The sequence below is a fragment of the Silene latifolia genome, chromosome 10 (genome assembly GCF_048544455.1).
Source record: "Silene latifolia isolate original U9 population chromosome 10, ASM4854445v1, whole genome shotgun sequence".
Classification (NCBI taxonomy): Eukaryota; Viridiplantae; Streptophyta; class Magnoliopsida; order Caryophyllales; family Caryophyllaceae; genus Silene; species Silene latifolia.
This window is the reverse complement of record NC_133535.1, coordinates 154,281,272-154,307,286: the sequence shown is the minus strand read 5'-3', so window position 1 is coordinate 154,307,286 and position 26,015 is coordinate 154,281,272. Positions and strand designations below refer to the sequence as shown.

General features: G+C 38.5%; 2 protein-coding genes across 2 annotated transcripts in view; both read left to right on the top strand.

Annotated features, from left to right (window-relative positions):
* LOC141606451 (glutamate synthase 1 [NADH], chloroplastic-like) overlaps positions 1-26,015 on the top strand; it is a 261,024-nt gene that overhangs the window by 77,651 nt on the left and 157,358 nt on the right. The gene's annotated exons all lie outside the window — the stretch shown is intronic.
* LOC141606448 (spermine synthase-like) lies at positions 485-7,697 on the top strand. The gene is made up of 11 exons (XM_074425576.1): positions 485-670; positions 3,323-3,558; positions 3,655-3,699; positions 4,078-4,154; positions 4,255-4,377; positions 4,806-4,910; positions 5,026-5,098; positions 5,198-5,269; positions 5,490-5,685; positions 6,287-6,416; positions 7,115-7,697. Exons 2-11 carry the CDS (start codon positions 3,357-3,359, stop codon positions 7,208-7,210), a joined length of 1,119 nt encoding a protein of 372 aa, XP_074281677.1. The 5' UTR covers positions 485-670; positions 3,323-3,356; the 3' UTR covers positions 7,211-7,697.

The following is a 26,015-nucleotide window of genomic DNA, read 5'->3' as shown; positions in this document are numbered from 1 at the left end:
CTCAGAACCCTAAAATCAATACCGTACTTGATAGCCGTCTCCATCTGACCGTCGCTGACCGTCGTCAATGGTGGTTGTCGGCCGCCGCCTATTAAAGAGGTGGTTGTCAGTCCCGTGCGTACCAGTGGTGGAGTGGTGGTTTCCTTGTGTCAGTGGTGGAGTGGTGGTATTGTCAGAAGAGTTTGGTTGAGTTTTATCACTTTATGGGATGGAGGAAGAGAAAGAGACTTTAGCTTTGGTTTCTACGATCTGCCAGTATGAATTCAAAAAGTTGTGATTTTGATTTTTTTTTTAAAGGGTCTAAGGGTCGGGTATGACTGTATGAGTCTCATAACTTAGACCCGGACCCGGACCCAAAATATTTTCTAAGACCCATACCCGACCCATACCCATTAAATTTGAAAAAATGAGACCCATACCCAACCCATTAAGATCCGACTCTTAGAATTTGGGTCGGGTCCCCGACCCACTACCATCCCTAATCATAACCCCTCAAAACATTTGACCTCCCCATTGCATTTCGCAACCACGAAACTCAGAAAAACAACGGAACCCTTTTTCCTTTGTTTGAATTTTCTTGTAAATCCACTATTTTTCCCGCCTATTCTTTGTAATTTGTATATCCTCAACACAAATTCAATCAAGGAGAAGGAACCACTATCAATTTCAGGTTCAATTTTATTAATTAATTTCCTTCCATTTTTTTAAATTTAATTTAGCTTGTTTTATTGAATCTTTCTGCTTGCATTCTGATTCTCATGCGATTTCATAATCTGGGTTCGTTTTATTTTGTGTATTTGTGCTGAAAGATTCTATCTTTTTGAGTAATTGTATGTTTTATCGGATTCAGTGTTAAACCCTAATTATGTCTTTAGATTTTGAAAGATGTGGGTTTTTGTTGTGTTTTCGCTAATGCCGATTGCCCACCTTAGAAATGTTGATCAATTGTTTGCACTGTTATCTTCTAAGAACTGTTTGTAATAGGTTTTTCATTGGTGGGTGTTGGGAAATTAAGGTAGCAGAAACAACAATCGACAAATAATGTACTCCCTTGCCCCGGTCATTTGTTTGCCTATTCTATTTTGGGGTGTATAAGTCAATTATTTGCCTTTCTATTTTAGGAATGCCTTTGATTGACAGTTGGATCCTCCAAAGTCCAAACTCAATTCGGTCCACTGGTCATCTAATAATTGACCCTCCTCTTTCCTTGGTCTTTGTGCCAAAACCAAAGACAAACAAATGACCGGGACGGAGGGAGTAAAAGTTAAATTAACCGCAAGATAATAGTAAGAATACAGGGGTTACGAAGATAGTGCTAGTACAATATAATCGACCCAAATTTTAATGCTGAATTTGAACCCGACAATAATTTAGGAATAGAGACAAGTACTCGTACTCTATAGACCTTTGGACAAATGAAATGTGCTTTTGTTTTACAAAGTCAAGCATGGATTTCATTTGTCCAATTTCATTGTCCATATGTTACATGAATTTGCGGCGCTGTTTCGAATTAGTAAGGCTATTAGCTATCGTTTTCACGAGCTTGATGCTAACAAATCTCCCTCCCAGTCTAAGGAAATCGAGGAATTACCCATTGACCTTTTATAAACACCAGCTGCACACCCAAGCCAGTATTCGGTATTTGATCCTCACCCTGACTCATGACTCACTATCACGCTCCAGTCATATCATGTATCCGATCCTCACCCTAACTCACTACCACAGTCAATATATCATGTACAACACCAACCAAGCCATAGTTTTACATGACTTTGGAGATGGACCTCCAATCTTACACCATATCACAAGCACTAATTTTACCTTTGCTCCCGTGCGCAACCCATAAACATTATAAATTCATTGTTTGCCGTTTCTATTCCCAAATCCTTTTTTAGGTCATCATTGCCACACGATATAACCTAGGAGGAAGCACCCCTCTTCATGAGGACCATGATAGTCTTAGTCTCCTTCACCACTACCAAGTACCAATGAGTTTAAGACCATAACGTTGGGAGTGCAATTGTCTAAGGGTGCCTTTGCATAGCAAAAGTGGAGAGAAAGGGAGGGGAGGGAAAGGGAGGGAAGGGAGGCGGAAATGGAGGAAAGGATTTTTTCCTCCAAATCTCTCATTTGTTGGAAAGATTTTGATTAGTCTTGAGAGGAGGGAAAATGGACGAAAATGAGTTTTTCCCCTTCATGAGGACCATGATAGCCTTAATCTATTATACATTTATATTCTTACCACCCTAACACCCATGACATCCACTATTGAGTTATTGGACAACTTTAACTTCTTAATCAGGCCATCTTAGAGCTCAGTTACTCATAACACTTTTTCGAGTACAAATGTGATTGACAAAGCCGGGATATAGCACTCACACGTCACACAACTGGAATGTACCCCCCATTCTTCATTAGAACATTCATCATACTCATCTGTGATTGCAAGTAAGTCACCCTGTCGTAATGGAACAGTCAATTTTCCCCTCGCCGACAACCAAATTGGTACCCCCGTTATCTCTATCTTACTTATCTTTTCTAGGTCAGAACCCCTTAATGTGCCCAAGATCACTACACTTGATAACGCTTCATTTCATTTTTCTTAGAAATGTTCTTGGTCATGACTTGCCATGCTTAAACATATAATCACTATTAACAATAGGCCTTTTTTTGTCTCAAGCAACCGCAACTATCAGGTCGTTCTACACTTCATCTTTGCCCTTTTTCTCGTATCAAAGGAAAAACAATGCTATTATGCTGCCTATGTTTTCTGTATCTTATCCATACTCCATTCTAAGGGTATCTTTTCCGCACAGCCTAGAGCTCCATTACCATTGGTATATGGATTTATTGGATCATTGAACATTTGTTTTGAAGCAATTTGATCTTTAGTAGTTGAATATCTTGCCAAATTTGAAAAAGTGGTATATAATAGGTAAATAGGTAATGTTTATCAAACAATTGTGTTCTACTATTGTCACTCCCTTATTTAGCTTGTCTGATTTTTGTTTTTATGTGATTAGCTTTGCATTTAAGTAGAAAAAAATCTAGCTTGCATGTTCAGTTTGTTATGATATATTCTCTTTAAGTTTCCAGTAGTTTACATATTTTATTTTGGTCTATCCAGCCAATAGTTTATGCATGTTTTCTGTGGTGGAGAATGAGGATAGGCTCTCAATCCACTTTACATATGGTAACATAAAAAAGGCTTATCTAAAAACAAATGTAAACTATTGGCAGCGACATAGGAGAAGGGTTTAGAATTCTGTATTAGGGTTATAAGTTTATCTATGCCATTCTGACATTCACTTTTATGACTTAGAGACTGGAGACTGAGAGGGCAAAGTTGATAATTGATGGAGAACGATACTGGAAGAGGTATGGAATGCCAGAAGATTATGAATGGGAAGGCGACTGACATTAATAATGGCATTAACTCCGTTGAGAAGGTGATCCCGTCTTGTTGTCTCAAAGCCAGAGCAGCTGTCCCTGAATCTGATGCCAAATGCCATTCAACTGTTGTTTCTGGGTGGTTTTCGTCAGGCAGGACATTGTCTGGTATACTCCAACTTCTCGTTTTACGTAAGAAAATGATATGTTATTTTAGAAACTTGAGTTATTAATAGCTTTCCAATTGCTTTGGCTCTTCTGCAGATAATGTTGAGAAGCAGCTTTACTACAACAATCCAATGTGGCCCGGTATGCACTAAAGATGCTTGTCTAAGATGGTTTTAATAAGCATTATCGTAAAATGGTTTGTGATCTGACCAAATACCCTTAAAAAGAGACCTTTAGTAACTACCATGATTTATGTTAAGGGTATGAGTTTTTTTAATGAGTAGTTTGCAATATCTTAGTGTCACAGTCTTGCAGAAGAACTTTTGGGCATGCATTCCTGCTTTAATCCTCTTATATTATGATTGATAATTTCCACTTCTTAACAATTTAATGAATTATATTTCATTAGTTTGGATCTATTGGCACACACAATTCACACATCTTTTCTTCACTAATAAAAATTGGTCGGAAGATGTAAAACCATCACTGGCTCAATGAATTGTCTTTCCTTTAATGTAGGAGAAGCACATTCGATGAAAGTTGAGAAGATTTTGTTCCAGGACAGGTCACCATATCAGGAAGTTCTTGTCTTCGAGGTTAGACATTTTGGTACCTTTTTGCGTTTTTGTCTTTATTTCTGAACAATCATCTGTACTGCTTGTTGTTGATAGTCCTCTATTATTTATTTTTATGCAGTCATCTAGCTACGGGAAAGTGCTCGTTCTTGATGGCATTGTTCAGTTGACAGAGAAGGATGAATGTGCATACCAGGAGATGATAGTTCATCTTCCTCTTTGTTCCATCGAATCCCCTAAAAATGTGAGTGTTGATGTTTTAATGACTCTTTCTTTACGTATGTCTGCCGAGAAAATACCTGCTCCTCAGTACTTTGTGTTCAGCATTTCTTATAAGGTGCTCAAGGTGAGTCAATTTTTTGGCTTGTGTGGCAGCATGATGAGGGTGTATCCATTTTGGCATTCTTATCATGAACTTACCAAAGAAAAATACTACTATAGTATGAGAAATGCCTCCTATTGCACATATCTTAGTATGTTGTATCTATTAAGTGTCCTAAAAACACTACTCTGGAATATGTGCGGTGGCTTTTTTTTTCGTTCTTTTTCAATTAACAAATTTTTCTGATCAAATTATGAAAGCATAATCGTTGCAGATTTACAGTACTGAGAGTTGTAGAGTTATTTTCATGCTAAACCAATTTGATCTGTTATTGGTGGTGATTAATGCAGGTTCTGGTAGTAGGTGGTGGTGATGGTGGAGTTCTTCGCGAAATTTCCCGTCATACCTCAGTGGAGTGCATAGATATTTGCGAGATAGATAAAATGGTTATAGACGTAAGTCCACATAATACGTTCTTTTTTCTGCCAACAAACATTGCTTTTGGTGGATCATATATGTAATATGTTACCAAACTCTGAAAATCTGATTTGCAGTTGTTTCCTAATACAGGTCTCTAAGAAATATTTTCCTGAGTTATCTGTTGGATTTGAAGATCCCCGTGTTAAACTTCACATTGGTGATGGTATAGTTCTTCACAGCAGATTTTATTGTTGTCTGTATTCCCAAGTTTGTGGCTTTCTTACTAAGTTCCATTAATTCTTATTTGTCAAATTATTTGCAGCTGCGGAGTTCATGAGGAACTCTCCTGAAGGGAAGTATGATGCCATAATTGTTGATTCTTCTGATCCTGTAGGTATGTTGTTCGGAGCATCTATCTTGAAATTGTGAGCATCTATCTAAGGATGTTTGTTTATTAAAAATCTTGTAGAGCTCTTTTTTTTTTTTTTTTTTTTTTTTTAATTATTATTTCATGACAGATTTATATTTAATTAATTACAACACTTTAGTATCATATAAAAATTGCGACCTCAAAAAATCAAACCGAAAGCTGTCTTATCGTTATCATTATACAGGTCCAGCTCAAGAACTTGTAGAAAGGCCCTTTTTTGAGACAATGGCCAGAACCTTGAGGCCGGGGGGTGTGCTGTGTAACATGGCAGAGAGCATGTGGCTTCACACTCACCTAATTGAGGATATGGTGTCTGTTTGCCGTGAATCTTTCATAGGTGGTGTACATTATGCTTGGACTAGTGTACCTACATATCCCAGGTAATTGTGTATTCTTGTTCAGAGTGTTCATTTGTACTTACATGGTCGCACAACCTGATCGTAGAGTTTCCGGGACATGAAAGAGTTTTGTAGCATGTTAGCTTGGCCGTAGTACCTATATAAGCCTATTTATGTTTGACCACTACAGTTTAGGACAATATAAGTAGGATAAAGGAATTATTTAATTTTATCTGTTTTGAATAATAATATGAGGGGTTTTGTAGCGCTTGGTCTGCATCATGCTGGCGAACTGTATTATGCATCTTACGTCCTTTATTCATTTGGATTCGTTGTATTTTACTTCTCGAGGGATTCAATCAATTCAATACATTTCCTCTTCGAGTAAGATTTAACATGCAAACACACTCATGAGTATGGAGACCATGTTTCACATATTCTCCATCTCGTAAAACTTGGTCTTAAAGCAAATGGAATGAATCAGATTTACTGTGACATAGGACATGGGATGGTAAAACTTCACTCTCTAGAATAGAATTTTTGCCCCATATATTATTGATTCAACTGATTTCTTGATTGATTTAGTTTCCTAATGTGTGAACTATAACGCTTCATAAACGTTTCATCGTCGTGGCTTACACAGTGGTGCAATTGGATTTTTACTTTGCGCAAAGGAAGGACCACGTGTTGATTTTTTAAATCCGATCAACCCCATTGAGAAGATAGAGGGAGCAGTCAATCATCAGAGAGAACTGAGATATTATAATTCTGAGGTTTGTTTCTTACTCCCTCTGTCCCGGTCATTTGTTGTCCTTTTCCATATTGGGGCGTCCCAGTGAGGAGTTGTCCTTTCTATTTCAAGAATGAACTTGATGAACAATTTGATCATTCACACTCAATTTGTTCCACTTGTCATTAAGTAATTGACCCCTTCCTCTTTCCTTGGTCTTTGTGCCAAAACCAAAGGACAACAATTGACCGGGATGGAGGGAGTAATTATGAAGATTTATGGATTCTCTTTTGAAAACATATCTGCATTTGTTATGCCACATTGTACCCCTACTATATGGCAGTGAGCATATTGTCGTCCTATTAACGGTCTGTTGTATAGTAGTATGTTAGTGGTATGGGCCTTTTACCCCAGTTTCTATGTTAGTGAGCATATGGCAGTGAGCATTTGTCGGTCTGTATGTTAGTGGTATGGGCCTTTTACTGGGTTTGCATAATGGGATCTTGAATGTGCTGGTTTGCGAAAGATTGGAGTCGATCCATCGCCAATTCTACTGTCGGTCTGTCGTCTTTTTATTACTAAAGTCAGACGAGGATAGTGCTAATGGGATGAGAGGAGTATAAGCTAATTCATCTTTATACAATGATTTTTACATTCAGTAAAAAATATAACTTAAATTGCATTTTACACGATTGCAAAAGCTGCATGTATCAACTTAAATTGCATTTTACACGAGTGCAGGTTCACACAGCTGCTTTTGCGTTGCCTACTTTTGTGAAACGTGAGGTCCGTCTCCTCCAGGACTCTGCACCAACCAAAGGAGTTCAGCTATCTTAATCTACCCGATTCCTCAGTTTCTTTTAATTTTTCCTCAACACGTTGAGATGCGCGCATATGGTCAGGATTAGTGTGCTTGGGTATATTTAGCCTACAACTGCCCTTCCTTTGATTGATACTACATTGATGGTGTCAATAGCTCATTATCTACTGATTTTGCCTATTACCTCATTCACTAGGGCGATCCACCTCCGGTTAGCTACGCCATTAGCCCTGACTAGGTTGATTTGGACATCATTCAATAATAAAGACCTTTGTTGGTTACTGAGTATATCTAATTCCGAGGTGATTGTTAGTTGTGTATGCTTGCAGACTGTAGACCTTGCCGAGTTACAGGTGATACTTGCAATTATTAGACTGTTTATAAGTTAGCACTGCGGTTGTCCCCTCGCCAAATATTTTGATTTTCGTAAAATTAATGCTACGAGTATAAAACATGTTTAATATAATTAGCGCAATGGGTATGCTACAGAACGATTTTTCCTCATCTCTGTGTAGAAATTACGAGAAAGATCAAATAGCTTTGGTATCATTACTTGTCTGATATTATCGATGACAGATCTGCATAACCAGCTACTATCGTAGCATCTCCATGGTCGAGCCGCAAAGTATCCTTTTGAAATTGTAGTCATAATCGGCTTGGGACAAGCCTCTAGTAATGAGAATACGCACATTGATCGGAATAGGTGTTGGACATGATGCAACTCTGTTAGTCTGATACTAAAGATGTAAAGTAGGAGAAATTTCTATGTAATGACTGTTCTTGGAACTTCTGAAGGAATTCGCGTAAATGTTGTAATAATTCGGTGTCAACATTGCTAATATTGAGTAATTCTCTTGCCGTGGGTGCCCTTCGAAGACGACTAGATAAATTTGTCGTTTACGGTTGGCTGGATTTTATTGCATGGAATCTCCAGTGTTGAATTTTAGTTCGGAACGTTGAAACAGAATAAGAGCTTATCGGTTGCTTCCGTGCAATTTTTTTTTTTTTTTTTTTTTTTTTTTTTTTTTTTGGCAGCTGTAAAATAAGGTACACCTAACTATCCATAGCCTTACATGCAAGACCATGTGCTGTTTTATTAAACGATCAAGGAATAAAACTAATAGCTAAACAATGAAAAAAGGCGGTAGCCTCCAAAACATCCTTTAGTAGCGCTTTAAGGAGATGATGCGTACGTTCAATCCCAGCCAGCTGGTAGACAATAGAAATGCAGTCCGTAGAGATCTCTAAGTGTCGTATGCCTTGTTGCTGAGCCCATAACATAACCGTTAACACCCCCAATCCCTCAGCCTGTAAAGGTGATTCCGCTCTAATCTTTCTTACCTCACTGCAACATCTTTGCCCATTCCCTAGTATACCCTCCCAACCAATCCCCGCTTTCTCAATCCCCCTCCACCCAGCATCCACCATAACCCTTACATAGTCACAATTTCTTATTTCACCCACAATACAAACCGGATTACTATCTCTGATCCACAGCGCACTATCAGTTCTTGATATACCTGAGGGAACCATTGTAGTGAGTACTTCCTTATCATTCGCCTTCATCGCTTGATCTGCCGTCCCAACCAAATGCGCCCATAAATTATAGAACATTAGTGGATGGAAGGTCAGACCTTGGAAGAGTATTTTATTTCGAATACTCCATAGGCACCAAATCATTGCCAAAAACCGCACCACCCGAGCGTCTCCACCTTCCAAATTTCCTAAATACGAAATCCATTCAATTATCCATTTCGTAATACCCAAATGTGAGCCCAATTCAGCATGTATTCCGAGCTCTGAACAAGCCCATAATCTTCGTGACACAGGACAGTCACGAAATAAATGTTCCATCGTTTCCATGCTCTCATCGTTTGTCAAACATAGCTTGCAATTTGCGGCAATCCCAATATTTCTTTTCCTAAAATTTTCTCCTACCGAAAGAGTATTTGTAACAATTTTCCAGACCAGTATTTTCCATGTTTGAGGCCCCGACAATTTCCATAACCTTCGCCTGCAAAACAAGCGTAAATCCTCCCCTATTCTTGCCTTGTCTTTTTCCGATCCTCGTCGATCCATAAAATCCTCAAATATAACACCATAGCCACTCTTTACACTATACTCACCATCATTGCAATGAAGCCAATACACCTCATCCCTTATTTGCGAATTGCAAAAAGGCTTAGATAAAATTAAGTGTGCACTTTCTTCCTCAAAAATTTGTCTGACAAAAGCTTCATTCCAAGCTCTTCTCCCATCAGCCATACTCATAGTCAAGTTCTTAATCATCATGTTCCTTAGCTCCACGAATTCCGCATCCAAGACGCGCAAATGTGGTTCCGGACATTGTCCTCCCACCCAATTATTAACCCACACATTCAAGCTTGAATCCAGGCCAGGTTTCCATCCTATGTTCTGTCGTACCATAGTCAGACCATGTAGAATACTTTTTGCCCCCCATGACAAATTGTTACCATAATTCAGCGCTAAAGACTCCGTAATCGCCCCTTCCTTAAGCAATTTTTTACGAAAAACCTTTACAAAAAAGGATCCCGAATCTGATAAAATTCTCCACCCATGTTTAGCTAACAATGCTTGATTCAGGCATTCAATGTTTCGAATTCCCAATCCTCCCTCCCGCTTTGGCAAGCTTAGGAACTTCTTACTACACCAGTGAATAGACCTCCCTGATTTAACACCCGCCCACCAAAAATGTGCTAATAAGGAATTAATCTTATTAGTCACACTTACCGGTATTTTAAATACCGATAGAACATAATTGGAAAGATTTGAGAGGACAGAGGAAATAAGGGTAAGCCTTCCAGCTGATGATAGAAAAATCCCATTCCAAGAGGAAATTCTTTTCATGACATTGTCGACCAGGCTCTTAAACATCACATGTTTAGATCCTTGAAACTCAGTAGGCAATCCTAGATATTTTCCAAGATTTTTCTTCCCTTTTATTTTTAACGTCTTCATCCCATTTCGTGCCTTAAGCATCGTAGTACTAGGACTGAAAAGAATACCTGACTTATCATCATTCATGACTTGTCCTGAGACCATGCAATAATTGTCCAAGATGGTCTTTAAAGACTTTGCCGAGTTGTTATTATCATGAAGAAAAAACACCGCATCATCCGCAAAGAAAAGATGCGATAAAGCCTCCACCCCTCGACACAGAGTAATACCTTTCAAGAGCCCGTTCTTTTGCGCATCAAGAATATTCAGAGACAACGCCTCCATACAAAGGACAAACAAATATGGCGACAAAGGATCCCCCTGTCTTAAACCACAAGACGGTTTAAATAATCTTAAAGGGGCTCCATTAAAGAGAACCTGATAAGAGACCGAAGAAACACACATCATGATCAACTTCACCATTCTGGATGGGATTCCAAACTTTTCTAAGACAGCCCGTAGAAAATCCCATCTTACACGATCATATGCTTTACTCATATCTGCTTTAAAAGCATATCGGCCATGCTTCCCTCTCTTATGCGAGTTGATTTTGTGGATAGCTTCATGAGCTAATAAGACATTATCTGAAATTTGCCTTCCCGAAATGAAAGCATTCTGGAATTCCCCTACCAAGTATTTCATCACTTTTGATAAACGGTTCGTAATACACTTAGAAACAATCCTCATAAAAACGTTGCATAAGCTTATAGGACGGTAATCACTTACACCTTCTGGATTATCACATTTCGGAATCAAGCAGATAAAAGTCCTATTCATTTCTTGTAAAACTTTTCCGGAGTTCAGGACAGAGAGAACCGCCTCCGTGATATCCCTTTTGATGACATGCCAGCATTTTTGATAAAAAACTGGTGGAATCCCATCAGGCCCTGGGGACTTATATGAACCCATTTGAAAAACCGCCGTCCGCACTTCATTAGCTGTATACCGACGAGAAAGCATATCACCATCATCACCTTGCACCGTTTGTTGTACATTACTCAAGAATGACGCAGTCACTCCGTTCCAAGTTTCACCATCCACCCTTAAAACTGGATTATACAAAGAGAAGTAGTAATCATGAAACATACTCCCCAAAGTTTGAGAGTCATAAACCCAATTACCCGTATTATCTTTCACACCTAGAATGTAATTTCGATCCGCGCGTCCCTTAACCCAATTAAAGAAGTATTTAGTACACGTATCTCTATCAACCATCCACTTTAACTTAGCACGTTGTTTCCAAAACACTGCCGATGCCTTTGAAAATTCGCGCACTTCTTCATTTGTTTTTGTATATAACTCGTCATTGCCATTATTAATAGCATTCTCAATACCTTTTTCTAAAGTATTATCAAAGTCATCCCACTTCAGTTTCCACTCCATTCTCTTATCCAAAGCCCATTTCTTAACCCGAAGCCTCACCCTTGATAATTTCCTTGCTACTCGAAAACTAGGCGTCCCCCAAATTTGATGTCGCCAAATTTCCTTAATAATATTAATACATTCCTCATACTCTAAAACCCATGCATCCAACTTATACGGCTTGTGCTTATTATTTTGTATCAACTGCAGATCAAGCTCAATCGGTGCGTGATCCGAGATTTGTATTGGGTAGTGCTTGATTCCGGTATTAGGAAAGACCGAGAGCCAATCCTTTGATCCAAGTGCACGATCAATTCTTTCATACACTCTTTTCTTTCCTTTTCGATTATTACACCAAGTATATCGTGGTCCTTTGAAGGGTATATCCACCATTTGATTCGTGATCCGCCAAATATTGAAGTCATAAGCTCCCGTTATTGTTCTATTACTGGAACTCAACTTATCACTTTGATACTCGACTTGATTGAAATCACCCACAATTAAGTATGGGTATATCAATTTCTGAAGGCAATCTTCAAGTTCCTGAAGAACTGGTCGCCGTTGATTACAATAAGGAGAACCATAAAAAAGCACCAAGTACCATAATCGTCCTTGACATTTTTCGCCTGTTGTCATTTATAGAGTTAAGGAAAGAGATGAATGACAATTGGAGTAATGAAAATAACAGCATTAATATAGAAAAGGGTAATTTGATAACTTATACCTTAAAAGTCATTTTTTCAAAATAACTTTCCTTAAATTCTTATACCTAAAATTCTAATTTCTTCAATACTTAATACCAAATCTGAATAAAAATCTAAATTGACGGTTTCACCATTACTAATTACTTATCACCACCCTTTGGCCACCACATTAACTCAACCCCACCATATTAACCCACTAACCCCCCCCCACATCCACCGCATCATCTCATCACCAGCACCTCCAGTCACCTCCTTCCATCGCTGATACCACCACCAATCACCTTATCCCGTTGGCGTTGCTGCCAGGCCACACATATCTATTCCGTTGGTTTTTAGGGTGGGGAAGGGGGTTGTTAGTTTGGTTTGTGTGTAGATGGGTGTTGTGGGTTTGAGTTTTGTAAGGTTCCGTGGCGGTTAACGACATGGGTAGTTGGCGGCCAACGGAAGAGGTCTACAGTAAGAGTTACCGATGGTGGTGTATGTGGGTGATGCTGTCACAAGGAAGGTGCGCGATTGGGAATTGTTGGGTCGCTGGGGAGGACGAACGTGGTGTAGTCGTATAAGGAGAGGGTGGCCCACGGTGGTCGCTGATGGAGGGGGTGGGGAAGGGTGGCGGTCGCTAGTGGTGTAGGTGGAGGGCGATGAGTGGCAAGGGAGGGTGGTTGTTGGTGGGTAGGTGCATATGGTGGAAGTGAGAGTTTAGGGATTAATGTTGTGGGAAATGGTAGTAATTAGTGAATTAGTAAGGGTAAAACCGTCCATTTAGGTTTTTATTTCAGATTTTGTATTTAGTATTGAAGAAATTAGGATTTTAGATATAAGATTTTAACGAAAGTTATTCTAGGTTATAAGGTTTGAAAAAATGACTTATTCAAAGTATAAGTTATCAAACTAACTTATAGAAAATAATGAAAGTAGTAACATCGAAAGAGTGATAGCAACGACATTAGTCAATGTATCTCGTAATTGGTTGATAAATTTTATCTTAATCATAATTTTCTGAAATATCATACAAAAATATACTTCGTATTATAAATGATAAATATATCATTTAGATAAGTCAACGCAATTATACATCTCATATAAAATAAATTTTAAATGATAAAGTTAGGTAACTCAGGCGAACCCGATCACTAATCTAGGGAATAACAATGGAAGTATAAACTTTTAGTTGATGGTGTATTCAGTTTTCACAAGTATGTATTACGCATCCCTTCGAGCACCAACTCGGAGCAAGTTCTCTGCCGCCTCATCCACATCGCATATGCTGTCACCAGCAACATTCCTACCCTATCTCTTTATTTCGCTTCTGGTCGCCCCTGCATAGAAATGGATATGATGGTCCCATAGACACATATATACAATTGGGCGACTCATACGATAGGATAGGAGATGTGAGGTGACCGCCATTTAATGTTTCTGTGAATGTATTTGTGACTATGGCGGTTTTATTTGCCCAACAGATGGGCGGAGTCAAAGCCTTGTAAGAAGCACTCGACTCTATATGGTATTTCTCTGATTTGATGAAGACATCCTAAGAAACTCGCAATATAATTTAATTTTCTTTTCGTCAAAGAATTTAGGGATTTTTGGTTTCTTCTTCATTTTAGTGTATGTATAGGTTTGGATGAGTGTAATGCAGTAACAAAGGTTGTATTTATAGGATTTTGGATGGCTTTTTAAGATTGTATATTCATTGAACTTTGATATCTTCTATAAAGATTTGTAAAATAATTGTCTTCTATTTTTGTTTGATTTTTATTGATCCGTATTTTGTCAATTTTGATATCGATTTATTACTGTTTTAACTTTTCTTTAATGAAATTGATATTATACTAAAAAAATAAATATTAAAGGCCTTATTACCTAGCCCCTAGGTAGCACGGACACTTCTCCTAATTAGTTGTCCAGTGTCCGACACCGTGTCGGACACCGACACTCCTCGGACACACGTCGAAACGTGTCGGACACCTATAAAGCCGTGTCTAACTTTCTACATTTATTCGGGCACGTGTCCGACGCGTGTCCATGGTATTTCGGCCGTGTCCGACGCGTGTCCATGACATTTGGACATCATTTGGGGTGAATGATGTTCTTTAAGCGTTAAATGAGCTGTCGAAAGAGATTGATTAAAAGATTCGTTTGGATAGTAAATGAAAATGAGTTATGATCAAGGCAAATTTTAGCTTCACTTATTTAAATTTAATATCAAATGCTTTTATAAAAATAAAATCGAACGTTTATAATTATAAAATATATATTTTATTAAATTTAAATAACGTGTCCCGTGTCCTAAATTTCAAGGGATGTCGTGTCACGTGTCCGTGTCCCGTGTCCCATGTCCGTGTCCGTTTTGGTGCTACCTAGCTTAGCCCTCTAATCATCATATCTACGACTATCTCGAGCAATAGAGGTAAGATATCACAACAAATCAATGTAAATAAATCTAATTTTACCTTAAACATCTTTTGTCGTTTTAGTTGTCACCGTGTCATGTAAGAGATTAAGGCCTTGTTTGGCAAACGGCAGAACCAAACTCATAATAGCAGATAACGTTAGCAAATTACGGTTACAGATTTTAGTAGCAGGTTTGACTATTAAATTAAATTAGCAGATTAAGAAAGGGTGTTTGGTAATTAGCAGATTATAGAATAATTAGAATGATTTCATTTATAAATTGAATATGCTAATACAATATGCTGCTATTATTAGCATATTAAAAAACAGTAGATTCCGACCAATATGCTATCAGAATATGCCATTTACCAAACACATGAAAATAGTAGATTGATTGGTCAACCTACTAATTAACCCAAAATCTACTAATTTATCTCAATATGCTGTTTATAGGGGTGTTAATGAGACGAGACAGCTCGCGAGCAACTCGAGATCGGCTCGGCAAAAGCTCGGTCAAAGCTCGGCCCGTGCGAGATCGGCTCGAGCTCGAACTCGGTTCGAGAGTTTAACGAGTCAAGCCGAGCAAACGCTGGCTCGGCTCGAAAAGCTCGTGAGCGGCTCGAACTTGTGTGACTATATAAGATATTACTCATATTTTATAAAAATATTTTATCATGATTATATCTTTATATCACGTATATCAAATGTCTCACTGATTTGTCAAATATTTTACATTTAACCTTCGAGCCCTGTTATTGAAAATATCGAAAGAAAAAAAATCAAAAAATTAACCATTATATATAGGCTCGATTTGAGCTCGAGCTCGCGTTAAAGCTCGCAAACTTGATATCGAGCACATTTTCTACAAGTTCGGGTAAGCTCGAAATCGGCTCGAGATCGAGTTTTACGTCTTGAGCACAAGCCGAGCAAGGCCAAGCTCGCGCTCGGCTCGGCTCGTTAGCACCCCCCAAACGAGGTCTAACAAGGCCGAGTAATTTAGGCCAATTTGTATTGGTCTTTGTGTCGGCCTAAACTACTCGGCCTTGTTAGATATCAACAAGATAACTACGACAGTGAATGAAGTTTAACAGTTTTGTATTACCTTGTGAATGTATGATACAAAAGTCTGCAATTTGTCTTAAAAACTATTCAAAATAAATCTGGCCCTAAGGTCGCTACGTCATTGATCGAAGGTATAATTGATTTAGTAATTATGAGTATTTTCTTGGGACAATTGGTAAGTACAAAATAATATTTAAAAAAAGCTTAAATAAAGTGTAGCTTCATATGTGTAACAAATTAAATGGCACCAATTTGTTGCTGGATATCGTATTTGATTCTGATTTCTACTGATTCACTTTGATACCTTCTTGTCGATACAAAAAGTTAACGAATTATTGCTATTTATATTAGCTGTCTTCAATTTATTCTCGAAATTTTGGAATTAATCTGAAATTGCCATATACATTACACATAACCCTACTACTAATAATAATAATAATGATGATTGCGTCCAATATTGATTAGGCCAAGCCGCTAATAATTATGATTACGGTTGTTAACCTAATTCGTTCTCTCACTATATATCAGCCTTTATGAAAAGAGTGGGGATCCTTTGTCCCATTATTTGGTGTCCCAAGGTGTGTCATTCCAATCATCTTCTAACACATCAACAAATTAATATAATTATTGCAATATTTTATTTTGCAATAAGTGATGTGTTAAAAAGTTAGTGGGGTGGCACATAGAATTGGACACAAAAGTGGGACAGATGATCCTTACTGTTATGAAAAACCTTGGTGACATGTAAATAGACTTGAATATACCGGCAGAGGCATCACATCTAGGATGTTGTATTATTAGTTGGATCTTTTGAATTATTTCTTGCAATCAATATATGGAGCCGATGCGAAATCAAGAGCTGATGAGGAGGCGGGAAAACCATTTCATCCTACATCACATGTACAACAACAAACATGTAAAAAATAAGGTACGAGTATGAAAAATGGTTATTATAGTATGATTATTCAACCACAAGAAAAAAAAACATATTAGTAATATTAAAAAAGCGTAAAATAAAATGTAGCTGCGTATGTGACACATAAAATGGCACCAATTTGTTGTTAGACATCGTATTTAACTCTGATTTCTACCGGCTCACTTTGATACCTTCCTATCTACGGAGTATACAAAAACTAACGAATAATTGCTTTTTATATTAGTTGTCTTCAATTTATTCCGGAAATTTTGGAATCAATCTGATATTGCCATATACATTACTAGTATTGGTGCCCGGCTTCGCCCGGGCTACCTCTACTTACCATTAAAAAAATCTTTTAATTAAATAAAATTACTTAAAGTTGCATAACCCATAAATTTATCATTAATATATTTTTCTATGACATATCCTAAAATTACAATGAAATAAATTTTGAGACAAATTCATTACTCCCGCTATTAATATTTTACTCTTATTAATGAAACAATAGTAATAACATTTCACTACGTGCCCGTAATCATTGTTACTTTCACTACTCTCGCCGTAATTGTTGTTACGGTCACTACTGCCGCATTAATATTGATAATTTCATTACTCCCACCGTAATTATTGTCACTATCACTATTGCCGCATTAATATTGATTATTTCACTACTCCCGTTGTTATTTCTAACACTTTCACTAATCTCGCTGATAATATTGTTACTTTTACTATTCAAATGAGATTATCATATAACTATATCCAATGTTACTACAAATCTTTTCTTTACTGACCGAAATTACTTTTACTACTTAGGCATGCAATTTTAAGAGAATTATATATTTTTATAAATATATTACATATATGCATTAAATCAAATCGAAATAATTATGCAATATTATATATTATGGAATCTAACTTGAATTATTTATAACCTACTTATTGTATTTTTGTATGTTAAATAATTAACATCTCTATATATCTAATAAACTATAAAGTTTAAGACAATTGCATAGATTTTAAATTTAATATATAATTTTATGATGATAATAATTAATACCATAAGTGTGCATGTTTATACTAATTAATTATTTTATGTTAAGGAAATTGACCATCTTTTAGCCTTCTATAAATATTTAGGAAAATTACCAAGCATCTTAATTAATTATTTTGTTTTAAGGAAATTGACCATCTTAATTAATTATTTTATTTTAAGGAAAGTGACCATGTTTTAGTCTCTTACAAATGTTTAGGAAAATTACCAAGTTTCTATATAATTTAATTTTAACCCAAACTATATAATATTTGCATTGAGATCCCTTAATCGGGTCCATCACACGGTGCTATTGATTTAAAACTATATATTATAATTAACTAGTTTGAATGCCCGTGCGTTGCAACGGGGTAATTAACTTATTTATAATGCAGAAAAAAAAAACGTTATAAGGGTTTAATGTTTACATTCTATGTCTAATGATTTGTTTACATATTATTAAAATATCTCTTTCAAAAAAAATTCAAGATTAATATATACGTGGGTTAACTCTTATTTATAATCATATAATCAACCCACCTTATACTAATCTTTCGATGTGGGACAATTCTACTATTTATAAGTAATATATTCACCAAACTTGGATTATTTTTCTGATGTGGGACAATTCTACTATTTATCCGTAGTATATCATCAAACCTGCATTGTTTTTCAATGTGGGACAAATAACAAACTCAGAATTACACCATCTTTTTTGCACTTAGTTCGACATTCAACCAGATCCCGAATACCGAATACGGACAATTGCTACTCATTATATCTAATAGTTATATTTAAATTTAATAATATGATCAAGTACTATCCACTAATATTTGTCGTTGTTTTTCTTCTTTTTTTTTATCATAGTTGAGATACGAAAATTTCCCGTCGTACCTCTTAATTTTGTTAGATTTTCCATGTTACCCCTACTTTTAAGAATCTGCCTATGGTATCCTTGAGATTCCATATTTTTGCCTATGGTACCTGATGGTATCAAGCTATACCTCGCAAGTGCACGATTTTATCGTTGTACACTATTAAGGGTCGATCCCACAAGGAGTTGAGAAGACTACTAATTGTTCTAATCCTATCGTTTAGCTAAGTCGAAAATAAGGGAAAAGAGAATTAATCTAATAACTAAATTAGACAAAATAAAATGAAATGCAATTAAACAAGAGAATAAAAGTGAGCAAGATAGAACTAAGTTGTAAATCAAATAATTAAAAAGGCCTAAGACTCGGTTCTTCCCAAACAATTCGTAATTCCACACAATCAAATCTCTAGGCTAATCACAAGGGTAGGAAGGTGAGGAGGTGACAACTCTAATTCGCCTAAGACCCCCCTCTCGGGTTCGAAATAGGACACTAGTACTACCCACCAACCCCCCTCTCGGGTTCGAAGGTCGGAATCCCTAACTCAATACCCGACTACCCCAAAAACATGCATTATTCCCAAGGTAGTCCAATATTTGCTAAGGTCATTAAGCCCCGTCAATTCCCGGGTCATCCCACTCCCTCTCTCGAGGGTCGATTTCAAACGCTAGCTTAGAGGTGTCCTACCCCGGTTCTCCCTTTCGGTCTCAACCAAGGATAACAATAGGGTCAAGCCTCGGGTATCCAAATCACAACCTAACCAACTCTCGTTGGTGGTCAAGGGTCGTAAGTCAACACTACCCAAAAGTCAACCCATAAACCATGTCAATCCTCTAAACTACCCTCACCAATTTCCCCAAATAATTAGCCTTTATGAAATTCAATTAGTGAAATTACTCATGTTGGGTCAAACCGAGCCCTAGTGGGAGACTACTCACTAATCATGGTCCTAATTGCAAAATAGACAATAAAGATGGAGACTTTGGTCACAAACATGGTGGGAAGATGAAATTCACTACTAAACATGCAACAATCTAACAATAGGTGTAAGGAAAGATGATTTAATCTAATAACAAGGGTGATTAAACTTAAAGACACAATCTTTAACCAAATCAACTCAAAGATTAAGTCTTTGAGGACAACTACCCAAGGATGAACAAATGAAAGAGAAACAAAGGAAAGATGAACAATGAAAAGGTGAACAATGATGAAATTAACAACAACAAACAAACAACACCAACAATCTTAACATAAACAATCTAACAAACATAAAAGAAGAACAAAATGTAAACAAATGAAAATAGGGAGAGAATTAATACCAACAAAGTAGTGAAAGAGGAATTTGGATAGAATTAATAAAGAAGGAAATCCTTCAAATCTTCTTACAAACCCAAATTCAATCACTAATTGATTGAAGAACTTCTCTAATTAAAGAAAGATTAACAAAGAGATTAAGAAAGTTTAAAGCTTGAAAGGGTAAAAATTCTGGATCTAGGGTTGTGTGTCAAAGGGTTTAAGGAGAGGGGTATTTATAGGCTTGTACAAGATTAAGAAGAAAAGAGGAGGAAAAGAGAGAAAAGCCCAAATCCATGAGTCTTTGCGTTTTTTGCCGGTGGACCATTGTGCCGGTGGACCGGCTGCCGGTGCTCCTGCCGGCAAAACCGTGCAAAGAATTAAAACATCTGGCATTCGTGTTTTGCCGGTGGGCCGGTTGCCGGCCTGCCGGCAAAACACCTTCTTCAGGACTTTCTTCTTCTTTGTGATGTGTGAAATGCCGGTTGACCGGCTGCCGGTGCTCCAACCGGCAGCGAGGTCAAGCTTGTTTTTCACCAAATTCTCCAATTAATCCCACTTGCTGTGCTTTACCGGTGGGCCGGTTGCCGGCCTGCCGGCAAAGCACATTCCTCAACTTTTCTTCAAAAATCTTAAGTGATTCTCTGGGGTGTGTTTTGCCGGTGGCTAGACCGACTGCCGGTCTGCCGGCAAAACACACTCTTCAGCATTTCTTCACCTCTTCTTCATGTAAAGGCAATGGGGTGCCTTTCTTGCCCCCAAATTCTCCATACTTGGGTCGTTTCCTACAAAAGGATGCACAAGGTAACAAGTACGGGCATTGGGCACAAAATGCAAGGAAAAACACCCGAAACCGACTCGTTATGAGTCGGTATGTATAAAAGAAAGAGGGAATTAGAAGTAAATTAATCGTATATCAAACCTCCCCACACTTAAGCCTTACTCGTCCCCGAGTAAGTCCCTAAACCAAATGTACAAAGCATTATTATGATAGATATGGAGAGTGGATGCACAATATAAGCATCACTCAACTAAACTACTACTTAAGCCGATCGAGTATTAGCGCACTCAACGCCCCTTCAACTCACAATTTGACACCCATGAGGGGAGAGTGCCCTATTGCAAGGCAAGTTGGGTCTTGCTACAAAACTTTCGACACATTCATCATGATAGCACGTAATCAACAAGTAGAATGCATCTAACAAAATGATCCACTTTCCTCATCTAAGTGGCCGAATTTTTCAAACAACAAAACACGGTCTTGGTCGGGAGTACCGTCTCAGAAGTGCCAATTGAGGTGCCAACCCCCTAAGTATGACTCAAGCAACCCTCGCGTGACCAATGCTCAAGAAACACATTCAAGAGCGGGGAAAGGGAAGAAAGGGCAAGTCCGCCGAGAATTACAAAACCGACACAAGATTCAACCAAAGGACCCATGACTAAGGAGACCAAGGCAACGACATCCTCACGGTTTTCACTCGTCACTCAATGAAAGAACAAGGTGATTTTTGTGACAAAAAGTAACCAAAATCACTCAACTAACTCGACTAGCGAAAACGTGCCCGCAATCTAATGTGTAAAACCGTCCTACGTCCGATGAAATGCAACAATGGTAGAATGCACACAAAATGAAGCAAGGGTTACAACGGGGCTAAGGAGAAGGTCGAAACGGGATTGGTGCAAGCACCGTTTGGACATGTGGGGCTCAAATCAAGAATCGTCGACACATCACATCCCATCTCTTATTGCAACACATGAGACACGTCTATGCCCTAACATAGCAATGATGACCAAAACTATGCAAAAATTGCATAAACCCAACTCAAGTAGGAAAAATTTGATAAAACTCCTTTTATTTCAACAAATGGTAACGTCTACACCGTAACAACGACTCGGTTTCCCAAGCCATGCAAAAAATGTGTAAACCCGACTCATCTTTGGAAAAACATCAATTTGCCCCTTTTTATTTAGCAACGGCTTTTTCTACCCCATTAAATGATGAGTAGGGGTGTTGCTTGCCTTTTTCTTTTTCTTGACAACAAACAAATATATACAACACAACTCATTTTTTTTTTTTATTTTTCATGACTTTTCACTTTTCTATTTTTTTTTTTTTTTTTTTTTTTGAAAACCTCTTATTTGTATATAAAGCCAAATCATACCAAATTCCGACCCAAATGGATATGTATACTATCCATCACTATGTCCCAAATCACCTCCTACAACACAACTACAAAAACCGACCAATTCTTGATTAAGGAAGGGTGGTTATGGGAATGTAGCTATCTAGGTGGGTTTGCCAAATAAAAAGGGCTAAGCTCAAGGGGGTGAATCAAAAAGGGAAACAATGTAGGGAATAAAACAAGGCTATTTGGCTATGTGAGGTTAATATAAACTGATTTTTGCTTCATATCATATGCACAAAAATGTAATGCAATTTCATGATCTAAGGACGATGCGACACACTTATGCGTAATGATGTGACACGCCTCGCGAGGAGACCTACTCTCGAACCTAGATGAGGGCGGGGTATGAATGTACCCGCCCTAGGAGGCTCTACCCTTACCTTTGAGTAGCTAAGTCGAGCCAAAGGTCTAGTCTACGGCCCTAGGTCTCACAAGATCGGTCCAAACTCATTGGTCAAGCCCTCCTTCCTCGGCTAACTAAGAGGCCACGGGCGCGAGTCACGAGGAGGGGAAAGGCACAATTGGGCACATTAGTTCATCATGGGGGTACTTGGTTCCCTTCCTTTGACCATGCTCTTCCTTAAAAACTTATTTACAAACTGAAATGCAAAAGAAAGAAATGCAACAAGTATTTACATGTGAACAAATGCATGCGGAAATTTAAACAAACATGAAATGAAACGTGCAACAAATTGGCTAAACCTAGCAGCACATCAACACCAAGATTCCAAACGGTCTCCCAAGGAGACACCCAAAGCAACAAAATTCCCATTCTCCTTCAAAATATCCAAGATACCAAAAAGAAAGAATAGCAAAAGGAGCAAGAGATAGGAAGGGTTATACCGAGCGGTCTTCTAGCTCCTTTTTGCCTCAAGTAGTCAATGTGCCAAGCCAAAAGGTTAGACAAAACATATATATACAATGCAATTTTTTTGAATTTTCAGAAATTTTTCAATTTTTAGGCGTTTTATCTAATTTAATAAACATTTACAATTATAAACAAATATTCACAAGAGTGATATTTCCCTCCCCACACTTGAGATGTACATTGTCCTCAATGGACAAAAGCATAGGGAGTGAATAAGAAAAAGAAATGAACATATTTTTTTGATTTTTGATTTTTCAAAGGGAAAATAACATATTTTTGTGATTTTTGGTTTTGAAAAATTAAAAAGACATATTTTTGGGTTTTTGATATGAGAACTCCCTCCCCACACTTATTTATTTACATTACTTCCAAATGGAAATAAATGTGTGGAGGGAATTCAAATTAAAAGCATGTTTTTGTTGTTTTTTTTAGGCCCTCCCCACACTTATTTATAGACATGGGAGGGCATTTTAGTGAAAGAAAATAACATGTTTTTGGTGGTTTTTGTCATTTTTTTCAATTTTTTTAGTTGGTTTTTTTTAGTTTGAAAATGCAATGCATGCTCTATTCTATATGCATAATTGAAATGACAATGCAAATTATGCTAAGTGAATGCAATTACTAAATGTGACAATATATTACAAAATTGAAATCTAATGCAATCCTATATGATGCAACTAAATGGTTTATCAACTAAATGCATGCGAAAAATTAAACGTGAATGAGAAATTTGGATAAAAGGGAGAGATCGTACTTGTCGTTTGGATTGATTGTTAGGAGCATACCAAAGGCTTTGGATTGAAAAAGGGAGGATAAAAAACCATCAATTTGGGGACTAAGACCCCATCTCATCATCATCATCTTCATCATTGTTATCTCCGGTATTAATGTCGGAGCCTTGAATCAAATCATCGGGGTTGAAGGTGAAATTACCTCCACTACCGCCGACACCCGGAAAACCACCCGTGAAATCTCCGCTCATATTCATCACGCCGCTATCTCCTCCCGTGAAACCACCACCGGATCCCGACGCACCCGCATCACTAGCAAAATAGGGCCGAACTCCCCCAAACCATTGGGCCTCATGCCCCTCCGGTCTAGACTCGGGCATAGGCGGGAAAACGGGTCGCGCAAAGTAGTCCGGTTGGAGGTTAAGACCTCCGCGGACCATACTCCCATCCTCTCTCGAGTAGTTCCCATCGGGCCAAGTGAAGTAGGAGGGGTGGGGGTGCTCATAACCCACGTATTCCCGTCGACAAAAATCATCATAGATGGGATAAGTACCGGTAGCTTGATCATAATATATCCGGTCCAACTTTCTCCCCAAAACGTCCCTCTCACTAGCGGCTTTTGCCGTGGCAATGTCCATCCTCTCCATCCACTCGGTGAGGGAAGGTGGCAAGGGAGGAGGGGTCGAGGAGGACGCCTCACCTTGTTGAAATTGCCACGGGGGAGGTTGATGAGTTTGTGGCATTTGATATTGGAGGGTGGAAGGAGTGTTCACTCGGCGGTCTCGTGAATAAACTCGAGTAGGATTAGGGGGAGGTTGGTCGGTGGGTGGGTCTTGTTCAATATCAAGGAGATAGAATTCCTTGTCCTTCTCAATTTTGACCGCGGTAACATTTGGAAGCCGGATGGAGTTCTTGTGATTGATTTGCCAATATTCAATGCCGTCATTGGGGTTCTCTTTGAGCCAAGTGAGGCTCGAGGTCAAGTAACTCTTTGTCAAGTAAGTGTCCCCGGCTATCCAATTCATCGTGGAAAGGTCAACCGGACGGTCCAAGTTGCGGGCAATTCGGGTGATCATGCCACCCACATGTATCGGGGTTCTATGCCCCGGAGAACTTGCAATCTTGGATAGGTTAAGGGCTAGGTAGTGAGCCACATTAATTCGGAAGGGGGTGGGTTTAGTGAACAAGTAGGACCCCAAAATTTCAAGCTCGTGGGTCCTAAACACCCATGGCTCATCTACCGCAAGAACGGTGCATCCCATACATCTATGCCACACCCGAATGACGGGATTGTGGCAACTTATCGCGGGCCTTTTCACCCCAGGTTGATCATCTAGGCCCGAAATCGCCTTCCATACACGGGAATAGTGAAAATCAGCGGGCGGGGTATGCGACGGCGCATTTTCCAGCCCAAAAATTTGAGCCAACCGACCCAAAGTGATGTTGTGTTCCCGGTTCATGAGTCTAAAGTTAAGGGTAGCCACCATCCCAGTTTGCCGGTGCTTGGTAATCTTAAGACTACTCAAAAATTCCCATGTGATCCGAGGGTAAGTATACTCATGCATGGTAAATATGCCCCTCATACCACACCCCGCAAAAAGAGTTTCCGTCTCCCTAGCAATCCCAAGGGTAGACAAAGACGGATGATGAAGAAACTTGGTAGGGGTGAGGGGGCGATTTTTGAAGAGAATAAACTTACCCTTCATAGTTGGTGTGGTAAACTCGACTGTAGGAAAGTCCGGATCGGGGTATGTATCGGTCGCCGCTTGAGCAATCAATGCCGCTTGGTCCCTTGCTATGTCGGCTCTTGTTCTTCTTCCGGCCATCTTGATGATTGGAGTAGATTGGTGAAGGTTGGAGGGAGTTTGATTGAGTTTTAATGGAGTTAGGGTTAGAAAGGGGGAAAAATAATGGAGGTTTGAAGAAGGAAGAAAGAAGAAATGAAATGAGAATAGGAGGTTTCTCGCGTGTTTAATTTGGTCTGATGGTGCGTTTTGCCGGTTGGAGAACCGGCAACCGGTCTGCCGGTAAAACGCACTCCCCCTTTTTCTATTTTTTCGATTTTCTCCTTCAAGATTTTTGTCCTCGCTGCCGGTGGACCAACCGGCTGCCGGTCCACCGGCAAAACACAACACTCAGCTATTTCTCGTTGTGTTTTTCAAATTTGCTCAATTTTTCTTCAACTCAACCTTGAGCTTTTTCATTGACCCCGGGATTCTTGTTTTCCGCAACCACTCCGACGCATGATGCCGGGATTTCGGGTCAACGAAAATAAAAACTTGTGTTCTTCAAAAGTGACCTCCGTCACCAATCCAAATAGACAAAATACGACTCCAAATCTCTCACTACTAGTCTAGAATGCAAGTTATTTACAAAGATGCATGGGTTGCCTCCCATGAAGCGCCCTTGTTTTATGTCGTAGGCTCGACGGAGTTATGAA